The sequence below is a fragment of the Echinops telfairi genome, unplaced genomic scaffold, assembly GCF_000313985.2.
Source record: "Echinops telfairi isolate 266 unplaced genomic scaffold, ASM31398v2 ScPeMD7_7424;HRSCAF=8462, whole genome shotgun sequence".
NCBI lineage: Eukaryota > Metazoa > Chordata > Mammalia > Afrosoricida > Tenrecidae > Echinops > Echinops telfairi.
This window is the reverse complement of record NW_022111324.1, coordinates 14,818,142-14,832,396: the sequence shown is the minus strand read 5'-3', so window position 1 is coordinate 14,832,396 and position 14,255 is coordinate 14,818,142. Positions and strand designations below refer to the sequence as shown.

At 38.3% G+C, this 14,255-nt stretch overlaps 1 protein-coding gene across 3 annotated transcripts in view; it reads right to left on the bottom strand.

Moving 5' to 3' along the window:
* RABGAP1L (RAB GTPase activating protein 1 like) overlaps window positions 1–14,255 on the bottom strand; it is an 812,491-nt gene that overhangs the window by 640,068 nt on the left and 158,168 nt on the right. For all 3 annotated transcript variants that reach the window (XM_004706718.2, XM_004706719.2, XM_045297897.1), the window contains exon 11: window positions 9,710–9,851. In XM_004706718.2, the coding sequence (XP_004706775.1) occupies window positions 9,710–9,851 (142 nt within the window). The remainder of the gene's footprint in view (window positions 1–9,709; window positions 9,852–14,255) is intronic.

Sequence of the window (14,255 nt, the reverse complement as noted above, 5' to 3'; positions counted from 1 at the left end):
TTCCTAGTCTGAAGTCCCACTGAAACCTGTTCACCATGGATGACCCTGTTAATAGTTAAATTCTGGTGGCATAGCTTCCAGCATCATAGCAACAACCAATGTACCCTATTTTCACTTGGTTTTTACATTTCCTCTTTACTCATACTCTCGATTTGACAAGTCATTGTTGCCATAATTTCCTTTAATTCATTAAGCATAGCCTTTTTCAGGGCTTTGAATATTGTTAATAGTTGCTTTGAAGTCTTTGTCAAGTAGGTACAAAAGTATCTCACCCTAGACAATTTCTATTGACTTATGAGTCACACTTACCTATTTACTTACAACCTTCATAATATTTGTGGTTGAAAATCATAGATTAGACAGTATATGTATCAACAATGAATTATATTTTCTCTCATCTTTGAAGGTTATTACTCTTTATTGTTGCTGCTGATTTACTGACTTGTCTCAGTGACTTAACTACATGAATTCTGTGAAGTCTGTGTGCCACATAATGTGTGGCTACTAATATCTCTGTTAAGTTATTACTATTATTATTATTCAATCTGACTTCATACGAGTTGCTTCTGTGTCAATATAGTTTAATGACCAGGCAATGATTGGTCATAGTTTCTACACTGTAAGTCTTCTAGCCTGCAGTGGGTTAGGGAATACAATCAAAATTTAGGCCATTTACTGGTCAACCCGGATTTTTATTTTCCACAGGGCCCTCTCATGCCTGCACTGTACATAAACAAGCCCCAACATTCAGCATCAACATGTGGGTAGCTGGAGTCGTGTGTAGTTTTTCTTGAGTGTACAGCCTTGCTCATATGCTCATATATACTCATATACTAAACCACCAGGAATATATAGGATCTTATCACAGATCACTATAGCTGTCTCATTTCCTCAGAAATCCTTGTTAAAATTCTGGCTAGTGTGCTCGTCTGTGGCTTGTCCTAACTAGAAAATACAATCTCCTAATACCTACAACATTGGCCTCCTTCGTTCTTTTTTCATTGAGATCAATACTGGTCCCAACAATTCCCAGAGACATGGGGTTTTACCACATTCTGCTTTAAATCCAATGATCCTCTTCTTCGAGCTGCTATCTTCACAGCTAAATCTACCCCATAATACTCCCTAGGCACTAAGTCAGTGGGAAGAAGGAACAGAATGGGAACAGTTTCAGGGCCTAAGACATCGCATATTCCCATTGTTTTCACCAAAAGACTCAGCAGATTTACTTGAATAACTGCTTCTCTGTTTGTTGAAGGATTCTGGTTGCTTTCCAAAGCCCTAAAACAGTTGTTTTTGACAATTCTAAGAAGCAGATTTGCCAAGCGTCCTGCCTGGCTACTTTCTGTTAAATACATTTTAAAGGTAATTTGCCTGGGTAACCTATTTTAAAATGTCATAGAAAATATTTTGAAACGTTTCTAAGTATAGAAGCTACCACAAAGCTAAAATTACTGTTCTCTTTTGACTGTTGACATGCCTTTGTTGAAGAGCTTACTCAGGCGGACTTAAGTGGAAAAAAATCATCTAAGCAGAGAGCACAGCGTTTGCGGTTTCAGAGACATATCAGGGAGTTGTATGGCTAAATGCTGGATGGGTAAATTCCTCTCTCGGTTTAGCTCTCCTGCTCTACCTCCAAACAAGCTGAAATCTCCTAAACCCTAAAAATGCTCACTGCTGGCTGGATATATCCTAGTATTTTTATTCCAATATCTTTCCTATTCTTATTTTCAAATTTCTTCAAAGAATAGTTATAGTCCTGGTCTCACTTTCTTCACCTCTACACAATCCTCAATCTAATTCTTACTCTCACAGAGGTTCAATGACTTCACAAAAATACCAAATCCAATGAACAATTTTCAATCTTTATCTTATTGAATTTCTCTTTTTCATTTGAGAAGACTGCTAATCACTCTCTCCATGAGAATCTCTATCCCTTAATCTATTCTATAGTGTCTTGGTTTTCTTCTGATGAATATATAATCTTAAGCAGTGCTTTCTCTTCCTATATTTACTCCTTAAGTATTAGTGATCTCTTAGGGATCTCCTGTACCCTATTTCTTAAAAATCATTTTATTGGGGGCTCGTACAACTCTTATCACAATCCATACATACATCTACTCTATGTCAAGCACATTTGTACTTCTGTTGCCCTCATAATTCTCAAAACATTTGCTTTCTACGTAAGCCCTTGGTATCAGCTCTTTTTACCCCACCCACCCCAATCCCTCCTCCCTCAAGAACCCTTGATAATTTATAAATTATTATTTTATAAATTTGTAAATTATTACTTTGTCTGATGTCTCCCTTAACCCACTTTCCTGTTGTCCATCCCCCCAGGGAGGAGGTTATATGTAGATCCTTATAATTAGTTCCCCCTTTCTACCCCACCTTCCCTCCACCCTCTGGTATGGCCACTCACTCTCACCACTGGTCCTGAAGGGATCATCTGTCCTGGATTCCCTGTGTTTGCAGTGTACCCTATTTTTAACCCACCTCTCCTAAATTTTCTCCACAGGTAATTTCATAACCATTTACACTGCTTAATCATGATGACTTACACATCTTTATCTGCAGCTAGAGAAATTCTATTTGAAAGTAACTTAATACCTGAAAAATCCCACTTTAATGTTCCAGAGAGTTCAATTCAGTATTATCTAAAACGAAGTCTTGATCTCACAAACCCACCCTGTTCCACCTCCTGTATTCCCTATCTCATTGGTTGCTGTTGTTAGGTGCCATCAAGTTAATTCTGACCCATAGCCACCTTATGCATAACAGAACAAAACACTGACCAGTCCTGAGCCAGCTTCACAATTGTTCCTATGCTTGAGCCCATTGTTGCAGCCACTGTGTCAATCCACCTCTCTGAGAGCCTTCCTCTCCCTTTGCTACCCCTCTACTTTATCAAACACGACATTCCTCTCCAGGGACTGGTCTTTCCTGACAACATGTCCAAAGTATATAAGACAACGTCTTGCCATTCTTGCCTCTATAGGACACTCTGGCCATATTTCTTCCAAGAGAGATCAATCAGTTTGTCTTTTTAGCAGTCCATGGTACTTTCAATATTCTTCTCCAGCACAATTCAAATGTATCAATTCTTCTTCAGTCTTCTTTATTCAGTGCCCAACTTCAGATACATATGAGGCAAATGAAAATACCTAGCTTGGGTCAGGTAAACCTTAGTCCTCAAAATAACATCTTTGTTTTTCAATACTCTAAAAATGTCTTATGTAGCAGATTTACCTAATGCAATGCGTCTTTTGATATCTTGACTGCTGCATCCATAAGTATTGATTGTGGATTCAAGCAAGATTAAATCCTTGACAACATTCATTCTCATTGGTTAGAAGCAACACAATCCAATCATCCAAGCTAGAACCCTGGAGGTAATGTTTGATTCTTCGCTCTTCCTTCTCTCCAGCTGTCTGATAATCCACTTAATCGATAAATATCAATTGATTTTACCTCCACAATATTCTCAATTCCATTTCATCTGCCCTTCCTTCTTTACATTTTAAGGTAGCCATTTGATACAACATGTCAAAACAACTCTGTCAAACAGCTATATCCAAAGTGAATTTTAAGCTCTATTTAGCTCTCTGCTAAATAGTACATCTGAAAATCACACCACCACTAAAGTAATCGATCATAAAATACCTTTCCAAGCCCCAAATGGCATTTAGTCATCTTTACACAAAATGCGTGGGACATAAGGTAGAATTGTGCTTAAATGTCTAGAGGACTTCTTTTGACTCCAATTTCTAGTAGATTTCTCTAAGTTGTCTAAAGAAGTATTTTTGGCTTCTGGCTAAAATAATGTAAATATTCAAATATCAGTATTTCTTAGTCTATGCAGAAGTTTATTTGCATGCTTTAATTCTTCAAAAATGCTCTCAAATATAATGAAACCCCAAACACTATGCTGTTTCATGTTATATTTTTACATATTGTATTTATACTCTTCTATCCAAAGTCTGTAATGTTAGACCAAGTTAGAATATATCATACTTCTTTGTAAAGGAATTATGAAAACTTTCATAAATACAAGTCAAATTATATCAATTCAGTGGTTAACAAGAAAAATCAACCATGATATTAATGATAATGCCATGCAAAGTCATGGGCTTCAGGATTACATTAACAAACGTTTGACTTTGGCATATTATACTTATTAGTACCAAGACTTCATATGATTTACTTACATTTTTAGTGTATTTTCTTATATATAAAGATCATAATAGTTATTCCTCAGACCTAATGTGAATAAAGTATAAAACCTTTACCTCTAACCATATGAAAAATTACCTCAATTACAAACCTAATATAAAATCTAGCTATAAACAAAGAAAAAAGCATAGAATAAAAATCTGTGGGGGGAGGCCAGATGCTTGCATACATCCCTGAAGGCAATCGCTGCCAGACTACTATCTCACCCCACCACAGGGGTGGGCCTGCTCCCTGTTGCTGGGGACAATGGATTATTTCTCCCTGAGGCTTGTGACCATTAGCTTGCTTCCTGTAGGTGGATTTCGCACCCTACTGATAATGGTCTCTATCAGTTGATCCAGGGAACTCTATCAACTGAGCCAGGTCAAACTGGCTCTGTGACATCCAAAGTTAGGCTGCCATCCTGTATCTAGGATCCGCCCATCTTGCCACATGTATACCTCCAATCCCTCTTCTTCCTATTGCGTGGATACCCCTAGAACACCCCCTTCCACTACTGTATTACCTATAGCACAACCCCTTCCTATGACGTATGTCTTCCCCTGTAATTAGGGGGCTTGCATGTTCCCAGAGAATATAAAAGCCTTGGTTAGCATTAAAGATTCTCTCTCTCTCTCCATGTGGACCACCACACGGGGCTAAGGTGAGCATGCTACCATGATATGTGTCTGACTCCATTTATTTCTATATTTCTCTTCTATCTCTCATTCTCTATAACTTCACTATAATTTTTACTTATTATCACTGTAAAATTGCGCCTACCAGACCCGTAATGATGTGTTAGGGGCTGACTTCCCCTGGCAAAAATCATTGTGACTTCTGAGTTATGCAATGATTTATTAGATGAACTTCAAAATGCCCAGATCAAAAGGAAAAGATAGACAAACTGGGCTGCATCAAAATTAAACCTTGTTTTTTCAAATGGTATTATTAAGTAAATGAGAAGGTAAACTACAGAGCAGGAGAAAATATTTACAAAATACATCTATCTACATAGGTAAAACTTGTTTCCCTAATTGTGGTGAAATAAAATTTCTTAATATTGCTCTTCTACCCAAGTCTCTGTAGTTCCTACCCAGTGACTGGGTGAACCTATTCAAATAGGGCATGCAAAATACTAATAGAAGGGATTGGTCAGTTTAGTTGCCAGTCATTTGGCTATATGAGAGTTACCTCCGAAGCAAGAACAGAACGAATTCCTGAGACCATGAAGGCAGAAGAGCCATCAGCAGGGTAGTTTAGAAATTGCTGCCAAAATGGCAAAAGCAGTAGAGGCCATGCCAAAGCAAGGTCAAAGGCCCAAGCAAGAAGACCAGGAGACATAGCATTGCTTTGGTACAGTGAATTTCTGATATGGCTTTGCTACAAATAGATATAGTCTTTAAACCACCAGTTGTAAAATGAATCATATTTAAAAGAGGATCAAGGAGGGGGATCCCACTACCATAAGGAAAAGAAGAGCCATGAATGAAATGCTCCCTTTGGACCCTGAGATTTCTGCACACTAGACCTCCTTTTTCCAAGAGACAGAGGGCTGTGAACCAGAAATGTGGTGGTAATGGTGTGGTGAAATGGTGGCCACAGCAATGCATCAGCACCAAGAGCACAGACCGTGGCATTGGGTTTCCCAACCCACAGAGTAACAAAGTGGAATGCTTTCAGTCAAAGGTTCACTAGCAGAGTCAGTGCCTCCAAGAGCAAGAGGCTAGATCTGAGCACCTTCCAGCTGAGGCTTATGGTAGCATATCCTTTGGGCATTAATTGACACTGCTAAAGGAGTTTTGTAACACTTGACTGGAACACAGGTCAAGGGAGCACTTGGCTGAGGCACTGCAGGCCAGAGACAAGAATGCTTGATTGCCTGCAATCATCACTAAGCAGTTCTCTTGACCAAAGAATTGCAGTATCCTGAGCATTTCTGATTCTGAATTGTAACCTGTTCACTTCTCTAATAAATCACCTCATCATTAATATTATCTGAGTTTTGTATAGCCATTATAACAAATTACCAAATCCAGCAGAGAACCAAAGTACCATGAGTGAGATGGATGGCATCAGAATTGCTAAAGAAGGTTGGAGGGTGGAGGCATGTCTGACCTCTTCCTCATAAAACTGATGATGAGGTTGATTCTCCTTTCCCCCGGTAAAGTCACAGGAGCTCTGATTTTTTTTCCAGACATACATCATTATTATAATTGCTTTAGCTACTTGGGGCCTCTTGCAATTCCATATAAAAATAAGGACTGACTTTCCCATTTCTCTAAAGAAAGCTGCTGGAATTTTTATCAGGATTATATTGAATGTATAGCTTGCTTTGGGTAGTATTGACATCCTAATAACATTATGTCTTATAAATCATGAACATGAAACTATTGCCCTAAGGTCATCTTTAAGCTCTAAACCTTAAACCATAAATATCCCCTGGAGTCTTCTTAAAGACTTAAATTATAGTTTAGCTTAACTAATAAAGATTATCTGCCTGGAGCGTGGTGCTTTTCAAAAAAATATCTGTGTGGGATCAAGTTGACAACAATATGAAAGATTTGACAGGAAATTTTAAGTTAATGGAGAGGAAAAATTCAGAAAAGGGGGTGAGAACAGTTGCACATCTTGAAGAATATAACCAATGTCCTCAAATTGGACATGTACAAATTAGGTAAGAATTCTGTGTATATTCTTTTTTATTTGTTTTAAACTTTTAAAAATGATTAGTATTTCTTTTTCCCCCAGTAGTTTTATTGGCACACAGTTTACATATCATAAGCTCAACTGTTCAATCATATTAAGGAGAATTATACAATCATTACCACATCAATATTAAAGCATCCCCCCCATTGGTTATATCACCTTTAAAATGAGTGATGCAATCGTAATCCGTTCTAGTGCTCCCTCTCCCCTTCATGCCTTAATTATTTACTCCCCAAATCCCCTTTACTTCCCTATCACCCACTCCCTACCCCTGTATGTCCTATATCTCCTTGTATCAGTGGTTATCATTATGCATCCAGTCCTCCAGTGCTTCACAGCTGGGAGACCCAACAGAAAACAATTAAATACGAAATAGCACTAAGGTGGTAAAGATAAAATCATAATAGTACAAAGAAAAGAAGAAAAAATACTGCATACAAAGGAAAAGACCCCTATCAATATTCAAAAGCCGAGGAAGAAATTTCTGTCATGGAACCAGAAAAAAATACTTGCACCCAGAACAAATTCAGGTCACATCTATAGGGTGGTCAATTGACCAAGTGTTGAGTTTGATCCAGGATCATCAAGATTACAGTGGTTTCTGCCTGATCGTAAGGCTGTCTGAAATGCTTGCCTGTGACTAGAACAAATCTGCCTGCAGCTCAGTCTGACCAGCCACTCTGGAGATGGATTATGGGCTCCCACTGTCCTGCATAGCCCTCCACACACTGGGTGTGTTCTGATGTTTTTCTCCTCACGATATTCATATTTTGTAATTGTCATCTTTGGATCGCACAAGCTGGTATGCTACTTCTGTGTTGACTCCTCACTTAGATGTGTGCTTGTTTGAATACAAGCCTTTAAGACCCCAGACAGTATAGTATATTCTTAACAACAACAAAAATGAGCAGAAAAAAAGGTTGAAGTTGCCATGAATTTCGTTTTACTTGGATTCACAGCCAGTGGTCATGGAAGCCTCAGTCAAGAAATCAAACAATATATTTATTACACTGGGCAAGTCTGCCCCACAAGACCCACTTTAAAACGTTAAAGAGCAAAGATGTTACTTTGAGAGCCAAGAAGTGCCTAACTCAAGCCATGATATTTTCAATTGCCACATATTTTTCCTGAGAAGTGGCTGGTAGGTTCACCTCTTGGTTAGCAGCCCAGCACTTAACCAATGAGCCAGCAGGGATCCTCAAACCAAACTAAAACCAAATTTCCTGCCATTGAGTTGATCCTGACTCATAGTGATCCTCTCAGACAGAACAGAACTGCCCCTTTGGGTTTCTGAGAGTGTAACTCTTTATAGAAGTAAAAAGCCTCAACTGTTTCCTCAGAGCAGCTGGTGCTTCCTCAATCACTTAATAAATATATTTTTTAAATTGCTATCAAGTAGATTCCAACTCATGGTGACCCATGTGTGTCAAGGTAGAACTGTGCTCCACAGGATTTTCAATAGCTGATTTTCTTTTCTTTCGTTTTTTGTTTCCTTCCCCCCCCCCCCCCCGAAATAAACCACTAGGCTTTTCTTTTGAGGCAGGCACCTTTGGGTGGACTTGAACCTTCAACCTTTTAGTGAGTAGCCAACTGAATTAACTATTTGTTCCACCCAGGAATTCTCAATAAACAATAGCTACTATTTTATGGCTATAAAAACAAAATAATTTCATATAAAGACAGAATCCTATGATGCTTATTTTAAAGAGGGCATAAATTCACAAATTTACTTTTAATAATCCATGGTGGTGTAGTGATTATGTGTCAGGCTGAAAACCACAAGTCAGTGATTTGAAATCACTAGCTGCTCCACAGAATAAAGATGAGGCTTTCTACTCCCATAAAGAGTTACAATCTTTGAAATCCACAAGGGCAGTTCCACCCTGTCCTACAGGGTCACTATGAGTTGAAATCAACTTGATGGCAGTGAGATTTTTTTAAGACTATACACAGATAAGCTGGAAGTGGGGAAGTGGGGAGCAAATGTCATCAAGTTGACTTTGATTCATGGTGACCATGGTGTCAGAGTAAAAGTGTACTAATTACTCAGAAGTAGATCACCAGGCCTTTCTTCTAGAGTATCTCTCAGTGGATTTGAACTTCTAATGTTTTGGTCAGCAGCCAAGTATGCTAACCATTTACACTACCTGGGACTTCAAGCAGATAATATAAAGGCTTGGAGTGAAGAGCTTCCATTTAGCTCTAATTTCTATAGAAAGAAAACTAAGCACAGAGCCAAATGCTATGTGATTCTTATGAGGTTGCTTAACATCTCTCAGCAGCATTCAGGTAGTGAACAGAGCAGCTATTACACTATTTCCAAAAAGTGAGTGTGAAGTGATACAGAAAGAAAAAAAATACAACTCAGAACTCAGCAGTGTCCAAGGCAAGGGCATGACATACCAATCAAATTCTAAAAACAATACAGAGAATTTGAAATGTATTATTACATGATTCTAAAATACCTCAATGAAATAAAATTCACACCAAAAGAGCAGTGATACTGCTGTGTATGTGACAATTAAAACAGCTATGCATGTGACAACAGGCGTCATGTAACCAAGGAACCAAATCAACCATATTCTCTTCTGTGTGTTGTGGAACCAAATTTAGCCCACGGGTAGGAATACTCATGCTCTGTGCCTGTACGAGCCGCGCACGCACACACACACACACACACACACACACACACGCGCGCGCGTGCGCCAGCATGCGTGAATAATCTCTTTGGGGATTACCAGTAAAGTAATATTATAAAGTGAGAAAGTTGAATAGTCCCAATACTTACCCTCTTCTGGTTCATCCTCTTGGGGTGACATTGGACCACCTCCACTAGTAGGAGTGATTGGCTCCTCCTTCTCAGACTCTCGCTGTAGACTCACCACCTCATATATTGAATCTCCAGCACTGATATGGCCTTTTCCCTCAGACTGAAAATGACATAAAATGTGTTTCAATATTAGAACATGAGGAAATTAATAAAGAGAAGCACATTGTATTAGATATGCAGCAAATCTTAAGTTGAAATTATAACTTTCAAAGTACATTTCTCATCACATGATATTCTAACCTGTATTTTAGTCAATACAGTAAATAGTAACCATCTGGGAGAAATTTTCTTTTTATTAGAAAACAGTGAGGCAGCACAGGTTCTTAGGTAGACAGGTACAGGGGCAGTGAATTATTTAATGTGGCTCTTCCAGCCAAAGTCTCTAACTCTACCAAAAATCCTTTCCTTGTATGGGACTGTAAGAAGGGAGGGGAAGAAACTGATGGATTCAACTGTAATTGAAAATAAAATTCTCTGAAGTGACATCCTGCTGTGTATAAAATGAGCTCTTTGAGAAGCAGGAGAAGGGATCTCATTACTAGTAAGAGACAGGAGTGGAGAATGTTTGCAGAACCCAAGATCCCTGTGCAGTGAACCTCTTGGGTCCAGAAAACAGCCATACCATCAGAGGAGCAGCAGCAGAACCAAGGGCCAAAGCATGGAACTGAGTGATGGTCTTCCCAATCCATGAAACAAATAGCTGAGTGCTTTTATGCAGGAGGCTAGCTTGTGGAGTAGGGTGCCTCTGAGCACTTAATTGGAGAAGATGGGCTTGCTGACCCACAGAAGCTGAATGAGTGCCCTCGGGCTGACGTGTAGTGGAATGAGGTGCCTCTGGGCATTAATTCAAGAAGTTGGGCTTGCTGACCCATGGAATTTACAGTGAATGCCTTCTTCGAGTGCAGGCTTACAATAGAGTAGTATGGCCTTTGAACATTTAGTAGCAGATTTTATAGAACTTTGTAACATGTCTTGATAAACAACTCAACCCTGAGCATTTCTCACTGGCATAACTTGTTAATTTCCTTAATAAACATTTTAATCACGAATTTTGTCTGTGAGTTCTGTGCAGCCATTGCAATGGCTATTAGAACCCAGAGAAGTAAAATAGAGAGCACGAATTGAGACATTACAACAGGTAAGCAAGAACATTCTGCAGTCCACATCCACAGGGTCCAGATTTCATGCAACCAACCAGAGATGAAAACTGTTTGGGATGGGAGGAATGATTAAATACCCACAGAAAATACTCCAAGGTTCAGTGAGAGGAAGTGTGAAGGGCTATTTGCAAGGCATTTATGTTGTTTTAGGTATTGTAAATATCTAGAGATGATTGTATACACAAAGATATATGTAGGTTATATGCAAGTATTGTGTCATCATCTAAGAGATTTGAAGATCCACAAATTTTGGTATCCTCAGGGAAGGGGTCCTGGAACCAATCTTTCATGGATGCTGAGGGATGATTATAATGCTATAGTCTTAGAACTGACTGCTTTATACTAAGGTAAAGAAATGTCAGCTACACCCATCAACTAATTCATGGAAAGCAATAGTTTTTACCTCATAACATATGCTCTAAATCAGTGGTTCTCAACCTTCCTACATGCTGTAACCCTTTAACACAGTTCCTCGTGTAGTGGTGACCCCATAACCATAAAATTATTTTCACTGCTACTTCATAACTGTAATTTTGCTACTGTTATGAATTGGGCGACCCCTGTGAAGGGGTCGCAACCCACAGGTTGAGCAACGCTGCTCTAAATGGACATGTTATGAGATAATGATGAGAACCGTCAATTCACCACCATAATCTCCTAACACGACCTACAAAGTGCTGGAGAAATGACTTACTCTCCCCCAGCTTCACCTCCTATTATTTCATTCTGCATTGTAGCCACACTTGTTTCAGCTTCTTGAGTTCTTTAAACCTTTCCCAACTCAAGATCTTGGAATGTCATTTTCTCTTTGCCGATACAGCCACCCTCCTACCCGGCCCCTCCACCCCATTCTTTGCCAACCCCACTCATCTTGGAGTGTCCCTTCTATCATTACTTCCTCAAAGAGCCCTTCCAGACCACAGTCTAGACCAGGCCCCAGACTTTGTTTCTTATCCTATCTTGTGTTTCTTTTCACTACACTTACCACAATTTGCAATTACGTATTTTTATAATTATGCAATAATAGTTGTCCCACCCACCGGACAGTAAGATAGATGAGGGAAAGCACTGTATTGATTTCAACACAAATAATACCAAGCAGATAGCACATACTCAACATCTGTGAGTGAATGACTAGATTCATGGTGAAACATACAGACTTCGATGTCAAGCAGGCCTGGGTTCAAACTCAAATTTCACTATTAATCAGAAGTGTGATGCTAAATAACTTACTCTGTTGAATTGCTGCATCTATATCACTAAAATGGGGATAATACTGCCTCCAAATTGTCAAAAATATTAAAATTAATAATGCTTTTGGTATTTACAAGTAAATAGAAAAAAAATATTATTATTATTACAATGTTCTCAGCACAAAAAGACTCAGAAAAGGATAATATAAGGGGGCTTTGCAACTTTATTATCTCTAATTTCTCTACCTGTACTGTAATCCAGTTAAATACTATTTCAATTGTTCACTATTTTCCATAATTAATTTAGAATCATAAGGTAAAACCTCAGCTGTATCTTAAACTCATTTAACAAATAATAAAGCTAAACTGGTCCACTTTATTAAAAGTAGTAGGGGGATATCAAACCATGGAAATATAAGCTGTTTGGTTTTAACAAATGAACATTTTATTGCATTTCGACTGTGCTCAAGAAATAAAGATCCCAATCGCTAAAGCAACCACTAAAAGAACCATACAAAGAGATACATGAAAAATAAAATACATAAAAATTAAAAATAATAAAATACAGCACTGAAAACACGTCATATAATATAAAACATTTCTGGAGGGGAAAGAAATACAGTAAATAAAAGAGACCAAAAATTAAATGATATAGATTAATTTATACTTAATATAAAACATGTAAACATAACAATTTAAAGACAATGTCTGACTATATGAAAAGTAAGATATATCTCCAGACTCTGCAAAAGCCCCACTTTAAAAATAATGATGTACCAGGTTAAAAGCAAAACTAGGAAGACACTCCTGGCCCCAATGATTTCAATTACAATTTCTATCAAATATTCCAAGAAGAAAAACACCAACACTAGAAAAATATATTAAAAATATGATTTTAATTACAATTTCTATCAAATATTCCAAGAAGAAAAAACACAAACACTAAAAAATTTTAAAATAACAAGAGCATTTTTAATTCACTGCAGAGCAGGTACTAAAAAAAAAAAAAAAAAACTACAGACCAACATCCTTTATAAATACAGACAAAAACCCTCAATTAAATCTTCACAAATTTTGATACATCCACACAAACACGTGTGTATTTTTAACATGTGTATTTTGTTGTTTTATTGTTGTTGTTAGGCGTTATCAAGTCAATTTTTTAAAGACAGGTGTTCATATTTATTTGGAAATTCACAGTTTCTAATGGCACTACAGCTCTGTAGTTACATATTGTAAGTCTTCTTTCCACAACACTGGATGCTGCACACAGATAGTGTAACTTCCCACTCTACCTCTGCTAGGAACTGGGTCTCCTTCAATGGGCTTCTATACAATCAAGCCCTCTTGTTCTGAATGGCTAACTGTGAAGACTGGAGGAAAAATATTACACCATCTAAAACAGTGGTCCTCAACCTTCCTAAAGTCACAACCCTTTAATACAGTTCCTCATGTTGTGGTGACCCCCAACTATAAAATTATTTTCATTGCAATTTCTTAACTATAATTTTGCTACAGTTATGAATCAGGTGACCCCTGTGAAAGGGTCATTCGACCCCCAAGGGGGTTGTGACCTATAGGGTGAGGATTGCTGATCTAAAACATACTGTTTACCTAACATAAAAGCAGCAACTTAAACAAAAATGGTGTTTGTCACAAATAAGTCACATTAAAAACAATATCCAAAGAAAGGTAATCGACAAGTTTATCAACAGTTATTACTAAAAATGCTCAATAAGTTATAACTTAATACTCCCTCAATGCAAGAATACTTTCTTCTATTAAGTTGACATTCTATGATGCTCACCTTCCCAACACAACCACTGAAGACAAAGTGGGTGCATAAGCAAATGTGGTTAAGAAAGCTGATGGTGCCCGGCTATCAAAAGATACAGCGTCTGGGGTCTTAAAAGGTTGAAGGTAAACAAGCAGCCATCTAGCTCAGAAGCAACAAAACCCACATGGACAAAGCACACCAGCCTAGGCGATCACGAGGTGCCGAAGGGATCAGGTATAAGGCATCATCAGAACAAAAAATCTTACCATAGTGAATGATGCGGGGAGTGCGGAGTGGAGACCCAAAGCCCATTTGTAGGCCACTGGAGATACCCTTGCAGAGGGGTCTCGGGGAGGAGACGAGCCAGTCAGGAT